The sequence below is a fragment of the Furipterus horrens genome, unplaced genomic scaffold, assembly GCF_987537825.1.
Source record: "Furipterus horrens unplaced genomic scaffold, mFurHor1.1.pri manual_scaffold_1, whole genome shotgun sequence".
Taxonomy (NCBI): domain Eukaryota; kingdom Metazoa; phylum Chordata; class Mammalia; order Chiroptera; family Furipteridae; genus Furipterus; species Furipterus horrens.
In genome coordinates, this window is record NW_028327171.1 from 4,525,837 (window position 1) to 4,546,389 (window position 20,553).

At 48.0% G+C, this 20,553-nt stretch overlaps 1 protein-coding gene across 1 annotated transcript in view; it reads right to left on the bottom strand.

The window, feature by feature from the left end:
* LOC150020541 (biotin--protein ligase-like) overlaps positions 1 to 20,553 on the bottom strand; it is a 37,619-nt gene that overhangs the window by 14,856 nt on the left and 2,210 nt on the right. Inside the window, exons 2-5 of the mRNA XM_090271704.1 lie at positions 19,399 to 19,536; positions 12,356 to 12,518; positions 10,272 to 11,218; positions 5,469 to 5,651 (exon numbers count right to left, since the gene is read on the bottom strand). Of these exons, the coding sequence (XP_090127830.1) occupies positions 5,469 to 5,651; positions 10,272 to 11,218; positions 12,356 to 12,518; positions 19,399 to 19,536 (1,431 nt within the window). The remainder of the gene's footprint in view (positions 1 to 5,468; positions 5,652 to 10,271; positions 11,219 to 12,355; positions 12,519 to 19,398; positions 19,537 to 20,553) is intronic.

Sequence of the window (20,553 nt, forward strand, 5' to 3'; positions counted from 1 at the left end):
CAAACAGTACACTTAAAAAAAATGGAGAATTCTAATGAATTCAGAACAACACGTGAGACTCCAGTTGGCTCTTCTGGGGGGAAAGGACCCCACGCCCCACTCCTCACCCCAGGGCCACTGTGAGACCAGATGAGACCATGACACATGTGAAGGCACTTGGTTAACTAAAAAGCATGCTATGAAATAAGAAATTATCGCCCTGGCCAGTGGCTTAGTTGGTTGGAGCATCATCCCGTACACCAAAAGGTTGAGGGTTCGATTCCCGGTCAGGGCACATGCCTCGGTTGTGGGTTTGATCAGGGGTCAGGGCATGTACGGGAGGCAACCGATCCATGTTTCTCTCTCGCATCAATGTTTCTCTCCCTCCCTCCCTTCCTCTCTCTCTAGCATCAATAAACATATCCTCAGGTGAGGTTTAGAAAGAAATGAGAAATCATCTCGTTTCCCAGCAACTTCCACTGCAAGGTCTCACACTTAGTGGGCACGCAGTATTTGCTAAAGGAAGTGGTCAGCAGGAGAAGAAAGACTAAGACCCATACGGTGCGATCTAGGCTAGGGTTCCTCAGAGAGCAACCAACATCAAGAAGGGAATTCCCTGCTGGAAGGGACCGCACAGAAATTTTCTGCCACGTGTACAGATACCAAAACTCATTACCAACCATACCTGTTTGGGGGGAGGGATCATGGCAAATGATCTGGGGTTGAATCACATTGATATACGGTCCCACTTTGTTTTTAAGCCGATCGGACCCACCCACGACTCCTACACTACCTGTGACACGCACACGGCTGGGTGATGTTCAGCCGGTCGCTTTAATAACAAACCCAGCTGTCACCGCGTGTTACAGTCACCCCTTGACCCCAAGGCAAAGGAACCAGAGACAGCCTCGCAGGACTGCCACCAACATCCTGCCTGCCTGTCTCCCAGGCCTCTCCACGCCTTCAGCGACCAGCGCGAGGAATGCCCAGAGGAATCCCAGCTCTGTAGTTTCAGGAAGAGCCTCCCGCTCCCCACACCAGAGCGGGGATGTCCCAGGGAAGGGAGCATGCGGGGGCTGTGCCCTGTCCCACCCTCTTCCTCCACTGGGCTCGGGGACAGAAAGGGACCCAAGGCGGCAGTGGCTCTGCGGGACAGAGGGAAGCCGAGGCTCTGCCCTGCATTCAGGGTCTCCCACGGGTCTCGGGGCAGCGGCCACCGCACGAGCCCTTTCCCTGGCAGAGGTGAAAATGGAAGAAGCAAGAGGGCAAGTTTCTCAACTGGACCTTAGGTTCTGCGAGGGAAGAACTGTTTTTTCTATGAAACCAGTGTTACTCACACACCCGTGTTCCCTCCGGCGAAGGCGTGCTCCTGCTAACTTCCCATCACCACCAGGGGCAGGTCGGGGTGGTGGCGGCCTGGTAATCGTACTCCATAGAGCCCTGTGGTCCAGGGTGTGACTCAGGAGTCTCGCGCTCCACCCACACCCCTAGAAAGGAGGTCACCTGCCTGAAAGGACTCACCGGGTGCTGTTGGCATGCATGTGATCCTCTCTGAGAAATAGTTCAAGGGGTTCCATCAAGAAACGCTACACCCACGCAGGGGTGGGGCACGCGAATTATGCACCGGGAGGACCTGCCACCCACAGGAGCCAAGGGACAGCCGAGGCCATGAGAGCCGCGAGTACGCCTCATGGCCATTCACCAGCATCGAGGCGTTTACTAACAAAGCTCTCACTTTTTAAACAATTCATGCAGACGCTGAACATTAAATACAGTGTCAACATCTATACGGGACTCCTTGTGCCTTACGGAATGCCTTCAAAGTCTACTGACACACAGTAATCTGTTTTTTACATTTTAATAATGGGTTTTGCTCTTAAAAAAAATAATACATGTACATTACACAAAATTCAGAAAGTACAAAGTTTTGAACGTTTATGAAAATCACCCTGAGTCTCCCACCCCAAAATATACCGTATATTTTACCACACATACCGTGCTGTGTTTCCTTCCAGTCTTTTTTCTATGGACTTAGGTGTGCGGCATGCATGAGCTCATGTGTTTTATTGGCTTGCCGTGACATATCATAAATTTGCTGAGGCCTGAGTTTTCATCCTGCCCCTGGGAGGTTTGATTAAACGAGAAGACCCGGGTCAGAGAGGAAGTCAGCAGGGCCAGCAGGATTCTGCGCCCCTGCGAGCCAAGCTCCCTAGTCCTGTCATGCATGTGACACCATGAAATCACAGTGACCGGATTTTACAGTGGAAATCACATGTTACTGTGGCATTTGGGTGTCAACGAAGGTCTCAGAACACACCCCTAGGAAACACCAAGGGTCACTGTACTTGGGTGTTTTTCCTACTTGGATTGCTGTGCCAGTCATTTTCATTCACGTCGCAGGAACATGGAAGCACAGAGGTACCTCATAAATCTCCTGTGCCACTTGCTATAAAGGGCGAGTGTCTAGGCACCAAACTGGATAAACACAGCTGGCCTGCAGGAAAGGTATGTAGATAACGCGCGTGTATATTTTGTTCTTTCATATTCCACCCTGTAATGCTACTGGGCATACAGTAAATGCTTAATGAAGGGTGAATACGAGTAGCTGTAACACTGAAACAATCTCCACAGACCCAAAAGGGAGCGCCCCCGGTATCACGGGGAACGACTAAATTATACTGAGAGAGAAAAGTTAAATCTCTGAGCTCCTCCATGGGCCCGGGCTGCCTGCTCGCCGGGCTGCCTAGCTCAGCAGCGACCCCGTGTGGTCACGGAGCTTCGGTTCCCAGCAGCACGGTCGCAGGAAGCCGAGCCAGCGAGGGCACCGGGTACGGGAGGCAGGGGGTGACCTGAAGCGCGGGCGTGTCTAACGGGACGGGACGCAGGGGACGCCCAGAGCTTCTCCACGGGGATCAATGAGCTCCACTAGGAAGGCTGCAGGAGAGCAAAGCAAACAGAAGGCGGTCTCGTCCCGCGCCGTCACCCACACCTACACGCACTGAACCCCCAGCCCAAGGACCGCAGGGTTCTGAAATGTCCCCGCCTGGGCATCAGGAGAAGAGCGGGAAGCACCCAACTGCCACCAGAACGGCCACCACAGGGGCAAGCGGCTACCTTCACATTCATATGCAGGTAACCCTTTAGAGAATCGGTATTCCAGGAAAACGTACTTTCAAGCTCTGCATTCTTACATTTCCTTCTACAATGGCGTCAGGGTTTGCTAAGAGGGCTTAATAAACGCCGAGAAACGAGCGAATACACACCCGTCACGCATTCACCCACGCAGCTCCTCGGGCTCCCGAAGCGAGACAGGACCCAGAGGACGGCCGGGAGGACACGGCGGCCCACGGTGGAGGGACGCAAGGTTAGCCAGACCTGATGGAGACTCGAGACGTGAACGTCGCCGAGAGGCACTCTTTTCCAAGGTGACAATACACTAAGGGGGTTCTGGGGGCTTGGAGGCTGTGTGTCCATGTGAAGTGTGTGTGTGTGTGTGTGTGTCTACAGAACAAAGATTTGCTCTGCTCTTGTTCAAGCATTTCGCTTCCATGTTTTGTGCACAGGGGTTACCAGTCAACAGGGGAAAATGCACCCCCAGCCTCAGGCAGCTGGAAGAACCTGAAGGACATACGGAGGAAGCATCTGCTGGGCACTGTAATAAATGCAGACACCAATACAAAGCCTCCGGTATGTCAGGTGATGCCCATCCTGAAGGAGACAGAGGAAAGCTTCGAACTCCCAACTCCTGCGCGCAGGAGAGTAAGCTGGGGCCGCCCTTTCTTCTCCACTGCTGTGTCTAAGAGTCAAGAGGTGCAAGTCCCAAGACCAGCATAGTCAGAAGAACTCTCAGGGAAGGTCAGGGAGCACGGTCCAAGGCAAGCCCAGGTTTATCTTGCTCCCTGACCTCCCGGGCTGTGAGCCTCCTCTAGGGCAGGGAGGCACTACCTCACCGGTCCTGCCTCGGCCCTCCATGCTCAGGAGAGGAGGCAGGGAGATGTCTATGAGCGTGACCGTCACTCCTCCCCTTACCCACATGGCTCAGTGACAGGTCTGCAGGTGAGTCCTCTAGAAGAGCTGAAGCTCTGAGGACCAGCTTTATTTTGATACTCTGGGGGAAGGGGGTTGCTGGCTCATTTATTAATTTATTTTGCTTTGATATGTTTTTATAAGTCCCCAGATGAACGGAGGTGGTGCTTTTCCTTCTATTAACAGAACACATTGAACAGATAAATGATGTGGAGTTTTGATTCCCTGGGATGAAGGTGCAAACAAAAGTTATACCATTAATTCTCAAGAGCAACCATCGAAGAGTCAAGCCGGCTAAGCACTGTGTAATGGAAATGCAAATTTAAAAGTCTCTTAGGTGGAAAAAAAGCACCCGTTGCTTTATTATTAATTTTCAAAATTAAAAATCATTATCTATAGCACCAGATACTTGTTAGAAACATGGGACCCTTGTAATTTATTCAACCTCCCAAAAATCTAGTATTAATAATAATTGTACTATCTTTTAAGTAATAAATTTACACAGAACTATTACATGTATTATTTCATCCAGTCCTCAAATACTCCTGTAAAATATCCTAACCCTAAACGCTCCAGATTTGTACCTGCTTTCTCCAAGTCACACACCTCTGCCCTGCTCTGCACAGCAAGCTGGCCATGGGAAGAATTCTTCCTTTTAAAAATGTTGGGGTAGGAGACATAATGTGTTCTTTTCAAAGGAGAGCAGGTCAGTTTGTTGTCTGGGGTTCCCTGGACTGTTAAATAGCTGCTGAATCTGCATGGCTATGTCACTAAAGTCACCGATTTCCCTATTTCACAGAGATGACAGAAATAGTCCCACAAAATAATTTGCCACAATAAGAAATTGACAGCTTGGCAAAGCAAAGGGATTAGCAAGGAGACAACATCTGGAGAATCTGGCCACCTGCTCAAAGCAGGTATTGACACAGGCATCGAATGCAGACGCAAGGCCAGAAAATTGCTGCACATGGGGCCAACTCTGTGGCCGTTTTCCTTCCAGACACGACTCAGCTATAAACCAAAAGCCAGAGTCCCCTTGGCCACAAGATGGCAGACGTCAGCACAAAAAACAAAACAAACTGGTAATTAGTTTTTCCCGTCCCAAGATTCACTGACGAAGGTCCAAATCAAAACAAAGGTTTTTAATCCCAGATGCAGAAGTTGTGGTTTCCAAACACCCTCTCGACACACAGAACAATCGCCCTTTTCCCTGCAAAATGGGGAGGGCCAGAACCTTAAGACTCAACACCTTCTACGTTCTAATAGCCTTCTCTCGCTCCCTATCATGCAAGGGCCAAAAATATCAGTTATACTTGGGTATCTTTAAGATTGTGCTGAAGTCAAAATAGAAACTCCAAATGGAAATCAAAGTCGAAGCCCATTGCAATGGACAAGCAGGGGCAGGGTGACCAGTCTGAGCAAGGCCACCTCGGGGGCCCCTTCCAGGCTGGGCACACACTCACCTCCGCCGCCAGCAGTAAGTGAAGGGGTGTTAAGGCAGGAGCTTGTTTTATGTCACAGCTTAGGCCAAGGGTGGTCAGGATCTCCTTAAGGACTTCGTATCTTTGGATATTGCTAGATTTGAGCAAGTTAAAATCTTCTTCCGTCTCCACCATTGAAGAGCTGGGAGGTAGTTCTAAGTGCACCTGCGGGGGAAAAGCACCGCTTTGTGAATGGGGGCACTTAGAGACAGTAACAAAAACAGTCTTTACCAGCGTTTCTGCAAACCTGAACATAAACCCGTCTAGTTATCAACATAATGTAAACTTTGATCCTGAATATTTAGAAAGCAATGCCAAGCAATAAAAACATTCAGAAGAACCCAGTAAAATCATGGATGTCGGGCTGGGAGGCTGCGCTGGAAACGACCCAGGATAGTAGTCAAATTCTTTCCAGGTCCCAGCTTGACCACTAATCAGTCTTGGGACCTTGGGCAAGTCACTTCACTTAGTTATACGACCACAGCACCTAGAATACGGAGTGCTGAGAACCCACGTAAAGTCACTACTGAACTCTGGGAGGCACCACGGACGGGGTCGGGCTTGAAACTCCCCTCTGGCTACTAGTCGTAACTATTGGGCAGCAACCTGGGACGGACAGGGGTCTTAGTCCCCGTTTGAGCGAGTCTGCAGGAACTCAGACCGATGAGTACATGTGGAGAACCCCAGGAAGGCCTGCTCCGCCTCCCTCCCTCACCTGGGTTTTAAGATTAGGAACGTCCTGTATTTAGTTCAGGCTTTGCTTTGTAAAGTTAAACTTGGAACTGTACCGCCTATCAGTGAAAGGTGTGTGTCTTACACACCAGAACTTGTAGCTCCCGGAGATCAGATTCTAACTGGGCCTTAGAGCTGCGAGGGTGCCCGAGGACTGGGCTCCCAGGGAAGCACCCTGAGCATGTTCGCATTATTTGTGGTGCTTCAGCCAGGGGTCAGAGCTCCCGGCCTGACAGTGCAGGAGTGTCATGAAAATAAAAAGCCCGGTGCCAGCCTTTGGGCAACTTAGTCCCTCCATTCCCATCCAAGCACTAGCCAAGCCAGAAACACTGTCCGCAGGTACTGCCCAAATGGTCCCACTGCTGCAAGTGGTGGCCAACCAGACAAGGTCGGTAGAGCAGTGTCCACATGCCGCCTGGGACAATCAGTCCCTGCTTCACCCCCGACTGAGTCGGCTGGACAGCGGCAACAGTTGAGTCTGTCCCGTGAACAGCCCGGAGTGCGCGCAGGCAGAAGAGGGACGCCCCTAAGGAACCTGAATCGTACTGAGTCTCCTACGCCACAGTCTTACCCTGAACGTGCCCTCTCCTCCCCGGAGGACGGAGCCAGGGCTGGTGCGGGCAGCGGGCACAGCGGTGGGTCACACTGAACTCACATGAGCACGTGGCTGCCCTGGACACTGTTCCTTACAGGTGGCACAGATAGAATGAGTGAGGCTCCATCCGCACCTGTGCCCAGGCAGGGCGAGCGTGGCTAATGGCACACGTGCTCCCCGAGCTGTGAGCACAGCCAAGCAGCACCAGCAGCAGGTGTGCGGCACTCACCATCACGCGTGGGGACGTGGAGGAGACGGGCTGCTCCTGCAGGCAGGTGTCCAGCCTTCCCAGAGGGAAGGACAAGGACAGCCTCTGAGACTGTGGAGAGTGCTTTTGCGGGTCGCAAGATTAGAAGCTTCCACAATGGAAGCAAGAAGAGAGGCCCCATCTGGCTCTGCACCCCACTCACAGCCCCAATGGCAGAGCATGTGTACACGGGATGTGCACCGGGGTCCTCAGTGCGACCTGACCAGCGTCTCCTCCTCCGGCTGTGATGCTGTTACCATAGTGATGGGCCCATTTCTGAAACTTGGCTTCTTCTAAAACGAAGGCTTTTGGAGGGAAGGGGTGCTACCAGCATCTGGCAAGCGGTGCTGCTAACACCCACCCGGCAGGGCACAGGATGACCCCACAACAAAGGAGGTTCTGGCCCAAAATGCTCACAGTGCTGTGGCTGAGAAACTCCCCCATGAAAGCAGAACAGAACCACTTCTGCTATGTGCTAAGTTAAATGAGAAAAAATACACTTTTGTATGGTGTCAGATGGGTGCTGGACTAATCAGGGTGATCATTCTGTAAGTTATATAAATGTTTGATCACTACAGTTCTCCAAATTGCTATCAGCTGCCCTGTCGTATTTTCCTGAATCTTATCGATGATCTGAAACCTCTTCCCTTTCAAAGGTGACTTTAGTTTTGGGAAAAGCCAGAAGTCTCAGGGCGCCAAATCTGGGCTGTAGCGGGGCTGAGCCACCTGGATGATTTGATGTTTCACAAAAAAAACTGCACGAGACGTGACGCATGAGTGGGCACGTTACTGTGACGAAGCTGCCGATCACCAGCTGCCCACAGCTGCGGCCTCTGCATCGTCCCAGGAGTCTGCACGGAGGAGTGAGTGTTCAAGCTTCACGCAAAGTCTGACGCAGACTCGCTGCTCTACTTGCTCAGTCATTTTGAATGTGACGACCACACAGTACCCATGCTCACTCAGCTGCATCTACTGCCCCCACTGACCAGTACAGTGAGGTCGTCATTGTTCACACAGGCACATTCCAGTCCCCTCTCCTTGGCTGCCAGACGACATCAACGTTGTGTTAACCATTCTCGGTATATTAAGAATGGCTGGCCTTTTCCAGACAGACCTCAAATACATAAAATGCATAGGGTGGGGCAAAAGTAGGTTTGCAGTGGTTCGTATGGGAAATAATACAATAATTAATAAATAATGATACAAGAATAAATTCCATGGTCTGTGTACTCACAACTGTAAACCTACTTTTGCCAACCCTGTGCATACATATTTTTAGTCCATTTTAGAGATTTTTATCTGGATTTCATGCCAAACTCCTGGCCCTTTTGATAATCCAATGTCGGCATTAATCCACAGCCTTAAACTTTCCCTGCAAGCCTGATCAGCACAGTCAGGACTGCAAAGCCCCCTTTTCCTTTGTGGTGATGGACGGCAAAAGCCACCGGACAGCCACCTACTGTGCAGCTGTGGCTGCCCTTGCAGGGCTCCGCCTCCTCTTACTGGGTTACATCATTACTTGATCGATTACAAAGATGAAGGCTATGAAATTGAACAGGGGCAGAGGAAACTAACCAGCCTGGGATGATAGTTACTGGCTGATCCCGGCGGCAAGGTATCCTCGTGACACAGGCCTGAGGAGAAAACAGTGACCCTGTCACAGAGACTAGAAGTCATTTAAAATCAAAAATGACACTCTAATCCTCTGAATCTGATTTTTGAAGCGGCATCATATTGCCTTTTTCCTGGAGCAATGCACGCGGTATCAAATTTTATGACAGTAATGGGGTCAAATTAAATGGTGCAGCGAGCGGCTTTGCTGTGTAACTCAGGGAAACAGGCCGCAACGGTGCCGAATCGATTTTCTAGTACAATCCGTGCACCGGGGTGGTAAAACTCGCTATTCAAAACTGAAATACGGCCCTAGGAAGTTGGGTTTTTAAGTGGATTTTCTGAGAATGCACATTTACTACAGTTACTGTGTCTGCAGAGAAAAAGATAAGAGGAACATTCATTAGGCCTCAAAAAAAAAAAAAAAATCCATGTAGTTTACAATCCAGAGGAAACCTGACGGGTTGTCCGTGTCTGTCCTGATGCCCAGATTCCTTATTTATATGCATCTCTGGCTGAGTCTCACCTTGGGAACAAATGAGTGAGGAAAATGGTACAGAAACAAACGCATACCCTTGAAAAATGTGTGGTCAGAAAACCAGAGACTCGGGAGGGCTGGAAAAAGTCAGCACAGGAAACGAAAACAGCAACAACAAATGAAACGGTTCTCTAATTCAACAGAAAGATTCCTCCAATGAAACACAGTCTGTCACACTCATCCCGGGAGCTATTCGAGGCAAAATATCTACATCTCCTTTGTGGTCTCTTGAGTTCACCAAATCCTCAAGGAGAATGCTCACCTAACAGGAAGAAAAACTTTGGCCCCACGGCATGACAACATCTGCAGTCAGTGATCAGGAATTCTGAAATAGTCTATCCTACCACCGTTTGCTTAAACAAGCAAAAAGCTAAAAGGAAAGGCCTAGGAGAGAAGACCCCGCAGCTGAGCCCCAGGACCTCCTAAGGACGGGCAGAAAGTAGCCTTTCCTTTCATCTCCCTTCCCGTCCTTTTCTTACCTACGTATTAATATGCCCTATGTCCAAATCACATCAACATTCGCTTATTTGACATTTTTCTCAGCACTCGGATTTTAAGAGTGACAAATCATAAGAAAGAAATGGAGGATGTGAAGACATTTTCAACACTCATGTTTCCACCAATTGGGGGGCACATCCCTAAACCCCCTTGGGAATCACCACCCCGAGGCGTTTAACCTGTCACATTTAATAAAGGGCTGATTATATTAACCAGAGTGTGTTTTGAGGCAAGGAAGCACACCAATGTATTTTAGAAAGATTATCACCAGTACAGAAGAAAACGAGAAAGAGTTCTCTGATGAATCTTTGGTTAACTGGCAATCTTAAATGAGCCCTAACACCGCCTGCCACGTTCCTCCGTCACGGGCGTTTTGGTTTGATGAGATATTCACGCGACAGGAAAGCCCTGATCTCGTCCATCTACTCTAATCAGCAAAGACTCCCAGCCACTCGCAAAAGCGCCCCACGGTGCAGATTCTCGAACCTTTCAGTGCACAGCCGGAGGGGCATACTCCCCATCAGGGGTGCCCAGAGATCACGACAGGGACACCCGCCTCCCTACCTGGCAAAGAACAGCCTCTCCTCCGCGTGTTCCAAAAGGCACTTGCACGATCAGCCTGTCCTTGTCCTCATTCTCCAGGTGGCCCTGGAGCTTGCCCAGGCTGAGCCGCTCCCCGGAGCCCGCCCCATAAACACAGCCACTGCTCAGGACACTGAGCTTCACGCAGCTCTGGTCTGCCTTGGAGAACACCAGGTTCTGGACCGTCTCCCGCAGCGCGTCCTTGCTGATCACCTGGAAGCCAGCGAACGAGAAGGACGAAGACAAGCCCAACACCTTCCCTCCTTGGGACAGGTAGGCCATGAACCTCTGGTACAAGTCTTTGGGAACAGACTCCCCGCCGGCAACGACCAGCAGCAGACAGTTGTCTGACCACGGCTCTCTGAGCGCGCTCTCCCTCGGGAGGTGGTAGAGGATGTAACTGTCGGGGTCCACACAGTCAGCCAGGACGGACCGGACCTGCTGGAACCGGTCTAGGGCTTCCTGGGAGTCGGAGCCCACGTAGATGAGGATATTGGGTGCCTTCCCCGTGATGTTGATGCTCTTCCCTTCTCTCTCAGGGCAGGTGGCCTCGGCAGCACCCTCCAGACTGCCGCTGGGGTCGTAGGGGAGCTCTGGAATGTCATCTGCAGATGCAAACCTCACAGACTCAATGGTGCTGTTCTCCAGCTCCAAACACTCGTGGCAGCTTGACAGATGGAGGTGACAGAGCTCAACGGAGCCCTCTCCTCTGTCGCTCTCCTGGGCAGGCTCGTTCCCCGAGGCACCGCCTTGCCCTTGGCGGGGTTCTGCACCGAGACCCTCCAAGTCATCGTTGGCAACGTGCTCCATGATGCCCGTATTGGGCTTGCCCTCGAGGGCAGACTCGGGGCGCGGCTGCAGGCTGTGGGCTGGCTCGTGCGTGGCCTGGTCCTGCAGTTCCTTCAGAGTGGAGTCCTGCAAGTGCACCGCTAGGGCATGAGCAGAAAAGGCAATCAGCTCAGTCCAAAAGCTGACAGCGCTCTCTGCGCCCCAACTCCCACTCCTGGGCAGCCGCCCGCATGGCTGCCCCACATCCCCACCTCAACTCTGCCACATCCTTGGAACCCCGTCACCACTCCCACCTACTAGGAAGGAGCCCCTGAGGGCCCCAAGTGAAAGCCGAGCCTCCACAACACCTTTCCACTGGGGCCTGAAAACCTCAGATTCCCTCACTGTCTAATAAAGAAAGTGAGATTCGGAGAGGTAATTTTGCCTCCTTTCTTGTACATTTGATTTCTTGGGTGTCAATCTCCTACATGATAATGAAACTACAAAACAAAATCACCTAGAGCCCATCCAAGCACACCCAGGAAAAAGTCATCCCCGGGACGCTTCTCGAATCAACTGCGCAGAAGTATCTTTCCCGTATCTTGTCTCAGGACTGAAATATAATTTACAATCACCGATTCAGAAACTATTTATGGAGCAGCTGCTCCATGTCCAACAAGGTATTAGGCACATGCACACGTCAAACAGGGAAATTAAGTGATTTACGCCAATTTCCGAGCTAGTAAGTGACACGCATTGGCTCGCTGCGCATGCTTTAGCAGCGCACCTGCAGGAGTTTCGTGGTCCTCAAAGGCCAGCTTTGAAGACTAAGGGAGAACATTTTGTGCATTTCCTAAAAAAAGATGTGTCCCAAAATATTGTGGTATGTATATTTCAGGTAAAAAAAAAAAACAACTGCTACAATTTAGAACTTCAAAGTAACAATGGCTACGCTTGCCGTTCAGTCAAATTACAGTCTAGAAACTAGTCTTACTGCGTTAGATTGGGAGAAATCAGTATTACATAGGCTCTGAACTCACACGCTAGCTCCAAGACAACACAATTATGCATATCCTTGTTTAAGAATTTTAAAAGCATGAATGATATACTCAGGGTTAAGCACCTCAGAAAAACCTGACAGATGTACGAATTTTATACTATGATGGAAAACTAACCTGTTGACTGAAGTAAACGGAAAATAAGCATTCCCTTATGTCATACCAAAGAGGGGTGCTCCACGGTCCTTAAGCTAATAATCTACGACAACTGCTCTGATGAAAACATTTAAAGTTACTTACACACAATCTTTTGGGGTATCAGTCCATTAGCCATCTGGAGTCGATCTTCCATGAACGCCACTCCCAGCTTGCTGAAGTTGTCCACAGTGGCTCTGGCGATTAATTGATAAGGTTCCCCAGGTCTGCAAGCTAACGGCAAACAACAGTCTGACCACTTCACAATCTGAGAAAAAAATGAATCAGGGAGGAGAAAGAAAAAGAGAGGTTGAGATTTTTGTTCTTTAAAATAACTAGATACTTCCTTTCCCCCTTCAGCTCCCCTCCCCGCTACATCATTACCATCAAAATCTTTCTAACTAGAACACTCATTTCTACCCAACAGCAGGGCTTACAAAGCACTGAGTGTAACCCTCTCCTTTCAAAGTAATTGGCACCTCAACTGCTTTTCAAGGAACTAAAGGAAGAAGGGCCATTCCCCAGACCCTGGAAAAACATAAACTTGCCCTCAGTAAAAGACATGGGAGTAAACAAGTCCACAACATCCACACGGTTCATAATGTAACCTGTAGACCAGCTGTTCTCACCAACTGCAACGAAACTCCCTGGAGCCCGGGAAAGCTTCAGGCTCCTGAGCCTGACCCTCTGGAGTCGCAGCCCAGGAATCGGAAGCATTAAACACACTTCCCCACTGATGCCTGAGTGATGGGAACCACTGTCGCGCTCCCCACAGAACTCCTACCTGGCCCAGCTCACACTCCTACCACGAGGCGGGCGGGGAAGACGGCGGCGGACAGAACCTGGTCCTTGAAGCTCCCAGTTTTTACACAAGAAGAACATGGAACAGGGACAAGGAGAAGGGGTTCAGAGCCTGGCTCTGGAGTCCGAGGACCTCGGTCTGGGTCCAACTCAGCTACTCATCGCTGTGCGTCCCTAGGCAAGTCTCAGAGCCTCTCGGGTCTCAGCTTCCTCACTCGTAAGACGGGAAAAATGACAACATTAGTGCCCATCATCTTAGAGGTTTGCTGTGTTAACGAGGTTAAAGAGTACAATGCCCCCCAGCAGAAAGCCTGGGACAGAAAAGGTGCTCAGTTAATGAAAGCTGCTATGATTAGCTATTAGAAATCTGGGTTTACAAGCAATAGTAAACACAGTGATCTTCTTTTAAGACACCATGAATAATTTTTCTACTTCCCAAAATTAATCTTCCCAGGAATACAACTGTCCCAAATCTCATAATTGGAGATATATAATATTGAATTCTATTTTTATATTGGTAGGCTAGATTTTTAGAATAACTTGCCAAAAACAATGAAAAATGCTTGATAAGATAAATAAAACATCATCTAAAAAGACTGGCTAGACCATGAAGAACTGCCAAGCCAAATACTGGGGTAAATCCTGAACCTACAGAGCTAAGGGGAATTCCCACAAGCCAAACAACTTCGGCCCTGAGGGTACTTGCTGTCCAAGAAATTTGGGCTCAAAAGTCAAGGTCCAATGGGCAGAAGGACAGACATATAGATCAATGAAATAGAACTGAAGGTACAGAAATAAACACATACGTTTATAGACAATTTAATTTGGACAAGGTTGCCAAGACAACTCAAAGGGGAAAGAAAAACAAACATGCTGATACATCCGAATCTCTGCATGAAAATGGGCCCCTACCTCATTCCATGTACACAAGAAACAAAAGTTAACTCAAACTGGATCAAATCATCAATATGAAGCTAAAACTACAAAACTCTTAGAAGACATATGTGCAAATTGTCACGACCTTGGCACAGGCAATGGTTTCTCAGATAGGACTCCAAAAGTACAAGCAACAAAAGAAAAAAATAGATACATTGGATTTCAGAAAAAAATTTTGTGCTTCAAAAAACATTTTCAAGAAAATGAGAAGGTAATCCACAAAGTGGGAGAAAACACTTGCAAATCATGTATCTAATAAGATACTTGTATCCACAAATATATAGGGAACTACAACTCAACAATAAAGAGACAAATATCCAATTTAAAAATAGGCAAAGGGTCTGAAAGACATCTCTCAAAAAAAAAAAAATACAAGTGGCAATAAGCACTTGAAAAGATATTCAAAATCATTAGACATTAGGGAAATTCAAATCAAAACCACAATGAAATATGTCACCTCTACTAAGATAGCTATCATCAAAAAAACTAGTAGAAATGTAAAATGATACAAGTTTCTAGAAAATAATTTGACAGTTCCTCCAAAAGTTAAACATAGAGCCCTGGCTGAGTAGCTCAGTTGGTTGAAGTATGTCGCTCCAATGCACCAAGGTTGCAGGTTCGATTCCCCGATCAGGGCATATATTACACAAGAAGCAACCAATGAATATGCATAAATAAGTGGAACAACAGATCAATGTTTGTCTCTCTCCCTCCCTTCGTCTCTCTCTAAAATTTTTTTTAATTTGAGGAAAAAAAGGTTTACCATAAAGTTACAAATGACCCAGCAATTCCACCCTGAGGTATACACTGAAAACATATGTCCTCACACAAAACTTGTACACAGCTATTCAAAGCCGAATTACTCACAACAGCCAAAGAGTGGAAACAAGCCAAATGTCCATCAAAAGAAGAATGGAGAAATAAAACATGAATAGCCATACAGTGGATTCAGCCAGGAAAGGAACGAGAAGAATCTTGAATACAGTATGCCAAGTGAAGGAAGTGAAGGAAGCCAGTAACTAAAGCTCCCGTTATAGGATTCTATTTATATGAAATACCCCAAACACTCAAATCGATGGAGTAGTGGTTGCTGGGGGCGGGGACGGGCAGTGGTTCTCTTCGGACTGATGAAAATGTTCTGGAGTTAGATAGTGGTGATGATTTTGCACAACCCTGAATTGTACACTTGAAAAGGATGACACTTGTGGTATGTAAATGACATCCCAATTTCAAAAAGAAAAAGAGAGTCGAGGCAGTTTGCTGTTTCCACGCTGTTCCAAGGTAGCCTGGGCAGTCAAGAGGACTCCAGAGTTGAATCCTGGCTCCTGCGGCTAATAACTGTGTGACCCGAGCAAGCCAGCCAACTTCACTGCGCTCTGGGATCCTGTCTGTAAGGGGTCGATGGTAAGAGCACCGACCTGGGAAGGATATTGGGAGAGCCAAGGGGGTAACGCATTCCGCACCTGGCCCCTAGGGGCGCTCTGGCTCCGAAACATGGCGTCCTCGGAGCGCTATCAGCCCCACGTGGGCAAAAACCGGCAGGCGGAACGCGGTGTGGGGAAAAAATCCTAGATACCTAATGGTTGTGGTACTTCAATGCTCAGCCGTATCTCACAAAATCTTATTCCTTAGTAATTCATTTTTCTCTCACAGAGCATTCCAATTTAACTTAATTTTTCTCCAAAGAGAAACAATAATTTAAAAATTTGATAAACACTGCCTTAGAGGGAAAAATAATAAACGCAGGTCTTTATGGTCAAAAGGTTGCAACCCATTAATTGGTCTGGTATATTTAGAGAAAGACAAGCCTCCGAGTTTCCTTTGCACCCCACCCCCACCCCCAGCCTTCACTCAGTGGGGTCACCTGCTTCTCCCACCCCCTCCCAGACACACCCCAAGAGAGCAGGATTCTTCCGGAGGGAGGCTCGGGCTGGCCCACGATTCGGTCAGACTCTGCATTTCAGAGGCCGCCTTTGATCAAATGCGAGGCGAAGCTGACAATTCGGACAAATATTTAGGTGAGGTCCAGCTCTACGGATGGAGGAAGGATGTCCGCTCAGGAGGATGAGAAGATAAACTCTCTCCTTGGCAAGAGCTGACGTTCAGATGAGGGTGAATGGGAAACATGAAAAGGCACAGTGCCACCTCCTGCAGGAAGAAGCTAAAAGCATCTTTGTTCTCGGCACTATCACTGGCGATCAAAGAGGAGAAACGCTCCGCCAGGGGCGGACCAGCCCAGCCTGCAGGGGCTCAGGGGCTCGGACGGTGACTCAGCACCCCGCTGGGGCACGGGCAGGCAGCGCTCCGCCCAGCATCAGCACTTAAGGGTAAGAGGAGCCGACCATTAACTTCTCACACCCCTCTGCAGGCGCAGAGAAGCAGGAGATAAAGTCAGGAGGGGCAGGATGCAGCCAGAGAACAATACACACATCCCTGATCAAGTTTCTCCCCTCTGCGGGGCCAGCCAGGCCGGTCCCCCTCTGAAGTGAGCGTCCTTTTCCGAGGAACGCGGCCCAGGAGCCACAGACCACGCTAACTCCTGCAAGCAGCGCTGGGTGCTGTGATCAAAGCAAAGCCCACCGTCTTCCATCCCCTCCAGGGTGCTGGGGTGTTTGCCTTCCGGGGCCTGAAAGCAAACAGGGCTCTTCCAATGTGCACTTGGAGATGGAAACAAAGCCGGAGGAAAGGATAGGGGGAGTCAAGCAAACGGCTGCCTCCCAAAGATCAAAGCCAAGGAAGCCCTGGGCGGCCCTACCAGAGGGATTTCCTCGTGTAAGCAGCTGCAGAAATCCCTTCCGGAATCAAGGGCTGGAGGCTGCACTGATTACAGCCAGCAGTGATGCGTCTGCTCCCTCACCTTGTCCACGAGGGATGCCCAGGACCAAAAGGCACAAATAAAAGCCGCCTGAGATAACCCAAGTTCAAAAGGCATCTTAAATAGCTGTGAAGGCCTAAAAATGTGAAAGAATGTGTGAGAGCTCATCAGGTTCAAAAGTCTCTCATGTAAGATATTTTCTATTGACTATCTTAGGATCCTGTCAAATTCAAATGACTTCAGTTAGGTGAAAAATACATACATAGATTCATAAGAGACCCCCAAAACACAAAATCCCATCAAGCAATCAACCTGAATGGACTGCAGACTTTGTGAGAAGTCAGTGAGCTCTGACGTCAACTCCCTTCTAGGTTCTGAAGCCCAACTTATAAAACAGAGCTCCGTGCAATAGCCAGGGCGGTCAGAAAAGCACTCTAGACATCTCCCTCTCCTGGCTGCAAGACACCTCAAACTATGGATCACAGACAAAGTGAGCTAACTGGATAGAACCCTTAGTGGACAGGCATCTTTAGACCCCCCCCCAAAATTAAAAATTACGCAACCGCCATGAAGCGAGATCTTAATTAAATCCTCCTTAGGAGGTAAATTAAATGGGGCAACTGTGGCCAGGATGCTAGTTATCTCCCGATACCTCATCTGCCTTCCTCCCTCGGAGTAACACAACTCCAGGTTTTCTCGGAGCCCACAGGACATGTTTCTCATATTTCCCCTGCAGCTGAAGTGACGAGAGGACAGATGACATTTGAAACTTCTGGATCTCAGTTTAATTTCTTTTTTTCTTTAGAGAGAGGGGAGAGGAAGGAGAAACGTCGATGTGAGAAACACCAATCAATTGCCTCTCATACACGCCCTGACTGAGGACCAAACCTGCAACCTAGGCAAGTGCCCTGATCAGGAATCCAACCAGCGACATTTTGCTTTGCAAGACAATGCTCAACCAACTGAGCCACATCAGCCAGGGCTGGATCTCAATTATAAAGAGGAAGCTGGCTAGTGCCCACATTCACTGTTCCTCCATTCTGAGGGCTGGCATGTGGATGACACTGACTGCCGTGGTAGTGGCAGGGGTGCAAGCAGCCCAAGTGAGTGGATAAAAAAGCTGTGGTGCATTTCACAATGGAATACTACTCAGCCGTAAAAAAGGAAATCTTCCCTTATGCAAAAGCATGGGTGGACCTGGAGAGTTTTATGCTAAGTGAAATAAGCCAGTCAGAGAAAGACAAGTACCATATGATGTCATTTATATGTGGAATCTAATGAACAAAATAAACTAACAAGCAAAATAAAAATAGGCTCATAGATACAGAGAATAGACTGATAGCTGTCAGAGGGGAGGGGGATTGGGGAACTGGGTGAAAAAGATGACGGAATTAAGCACACACACATACACAAAAAAAACAACTCATAGATATAGACAATAGTATAGGGACTACCAGAGGGAAGAGGGAGAAGAGGGTAAAGTGGGGATAAGTTGTGAGGAAAGGAGACTTGACTTTGGGTGGTGAACATAAAATACAATATACAGATGATGTATTATAGAACTGCACACCTGAAATATACATACTTTATTAACCAAAGCCACCCCAATAAATTCAATAAAGAAGTGTTTTTAAAAACTTTGAATCTAATTCCAGGCAGCTATTGAAAAAAAGAAAAAAAGCCTTGGCCAGTTGGCTCAGTTGGTTGGAGCACCATCCCACGCTCCAAAAGGCTACAGGTTCGATTCCCAGTCAGAGCATATACCTAGGTTGCAGGTTCGATCCCCAGTTGGGGCATGTATGGGAGGCAACCAATCAACGTTTCTCTCTCACATCAATATTTCTCTCTCTCTCTCTCTCTTTCTCTCTCCCTTCCTCTCTCTCTAAAATAAATAATAAAAAATATTCTCAGGTGAGGATTAAAATATATATATATATATATATATATACACATACATATATATATATATATATATAAATCCCAACCACCAGACATCACCACATCCTGCTTTTGCATTAACTTTCCAGACTGTTGCCATAGCGATCCAGCAGCAGGAAATACCTGCCCTAGAACTGCTCCCTTCTCCTTTCCCCCTTCCTTATTGGTAGCCAATGTAAACTCTTTCAAAACGGCTTACATCTCTTTTCCCCAAGTCCATGAGGTAAGAGCCCCCGCTGCTCTGGGACAGCGGGCACGTTTGTCTCCATCTAGCCCGGATGCTGGTGGTTTAGACTGTATGTCCCAGGACGTGGTCCTTCTCTAGCAGCATAGGGCTCAATAACCCGCTCTTTCAGGACAACTTTCCGCCTCGAAGGTTTTTGTTTAGGACAGGGATGGACTAAATGACCTGGGGGGACTGGAGCAGTGCTGCCCCATAATAACTCAGTGTGGGCCACAGATACAAGCCACACAGGTGCCAGATTAAAAAAGAAAAAAAAAAGGTAAAAATAATTTCACTAATATATTTAATTTAGCCCAAAATATCCAAAAAGAAAGGGAGTCACAAAGGCCAGGGACAAGCACTCATGAAAACACAAATTCGGTTGTAAGACACACCATTCCCTTACAATACACACGTGAAAAACATGTTACTCACGGTTTCTGAAGAAGAAGATGGTCTTTGTAAATTCTCACCTTGCACCCCAATGCTCTCTGTCACAAACGCTATGTGTTCGGCTTCAAGTATAAGAGGAGAGACAAGAAATAGGGCCCATTTGTTCAAGTCATCAATGGTCTGGCGAGAAAAAGAAAACACACACAAAACACACAAAAAGGATTTAATATCAGGTCAAACAACAACTACCACTTACTGCCACATCCGGGACATCCCTCCTCTGTAATTCCAGGTGGGAACTAAAGAAGGTTACCTGGTGCCCTCCCACAGACCACATGCCCCCCGCGTTTCTTGCTCTTGTTGAATGGTGGCTATTCAAACAGCTGCAAAATCCCCTCTACGACTCACGACAACTTTAACATCTCTAGATATATGTTACCAAGCAATCAATTCTGAACCTGGGCTTATTCCCACCATTCCTTACTGTTTAGGGCACGTAGGAGCTTCCCCAGTGACTACCTGGAGGGACATATAACGATAATGAGGCTCAGAGCGCATTCCGGCAGACAGAGCCTGTTACTAACAGAAGCCTGAAGAGCTGTCATTCCATTTCCTCCAAGACCGGTTAGCAGATTGAGAAAGTCCACCCACCTCTGCTCTCCTTCCTGAAATCTCTCTAAAAAGACAGCAAATCAGCTTTAAGTCTTTAACCTACTAAAAACAAGACACACTCTGAGCAGAAAAAGCTGAAATCCAAGGCTGCAGGGGGAAAGCCTTAGCATCTCCATCAAAAAAAAAAAAAGGTATTTGGGTCTGGCTCCCCAGTGTTGCAAATCAGTTCAGTCCTTGCTGGAAAGATCAAAAGATGTTTCCGCCAGGCCCAGTAACCTGGCACACAGTACATACTTATTATGTGTTAAACTAATAAAAGAATGAGAATTTGGAGAAAAAACTTCCTCTATGTGAGTAAATATAATTATCAAAATAAAAATTAAAAACAAAAAAACAGACTGTCGACTTTACTCCAACATAGAAAATGTGCACATTAAACAAAAAACTTAAATTTTCCAATTTGTATAAACTACTTTGATTAGCCTTATTCATTCTCGTGGGACTTTCAATTATACACATTCCACTTGAATGCATCTAATTTTGAATATGTAAAATATAAAGACAACAAAGGCCTAAGATTCAGTT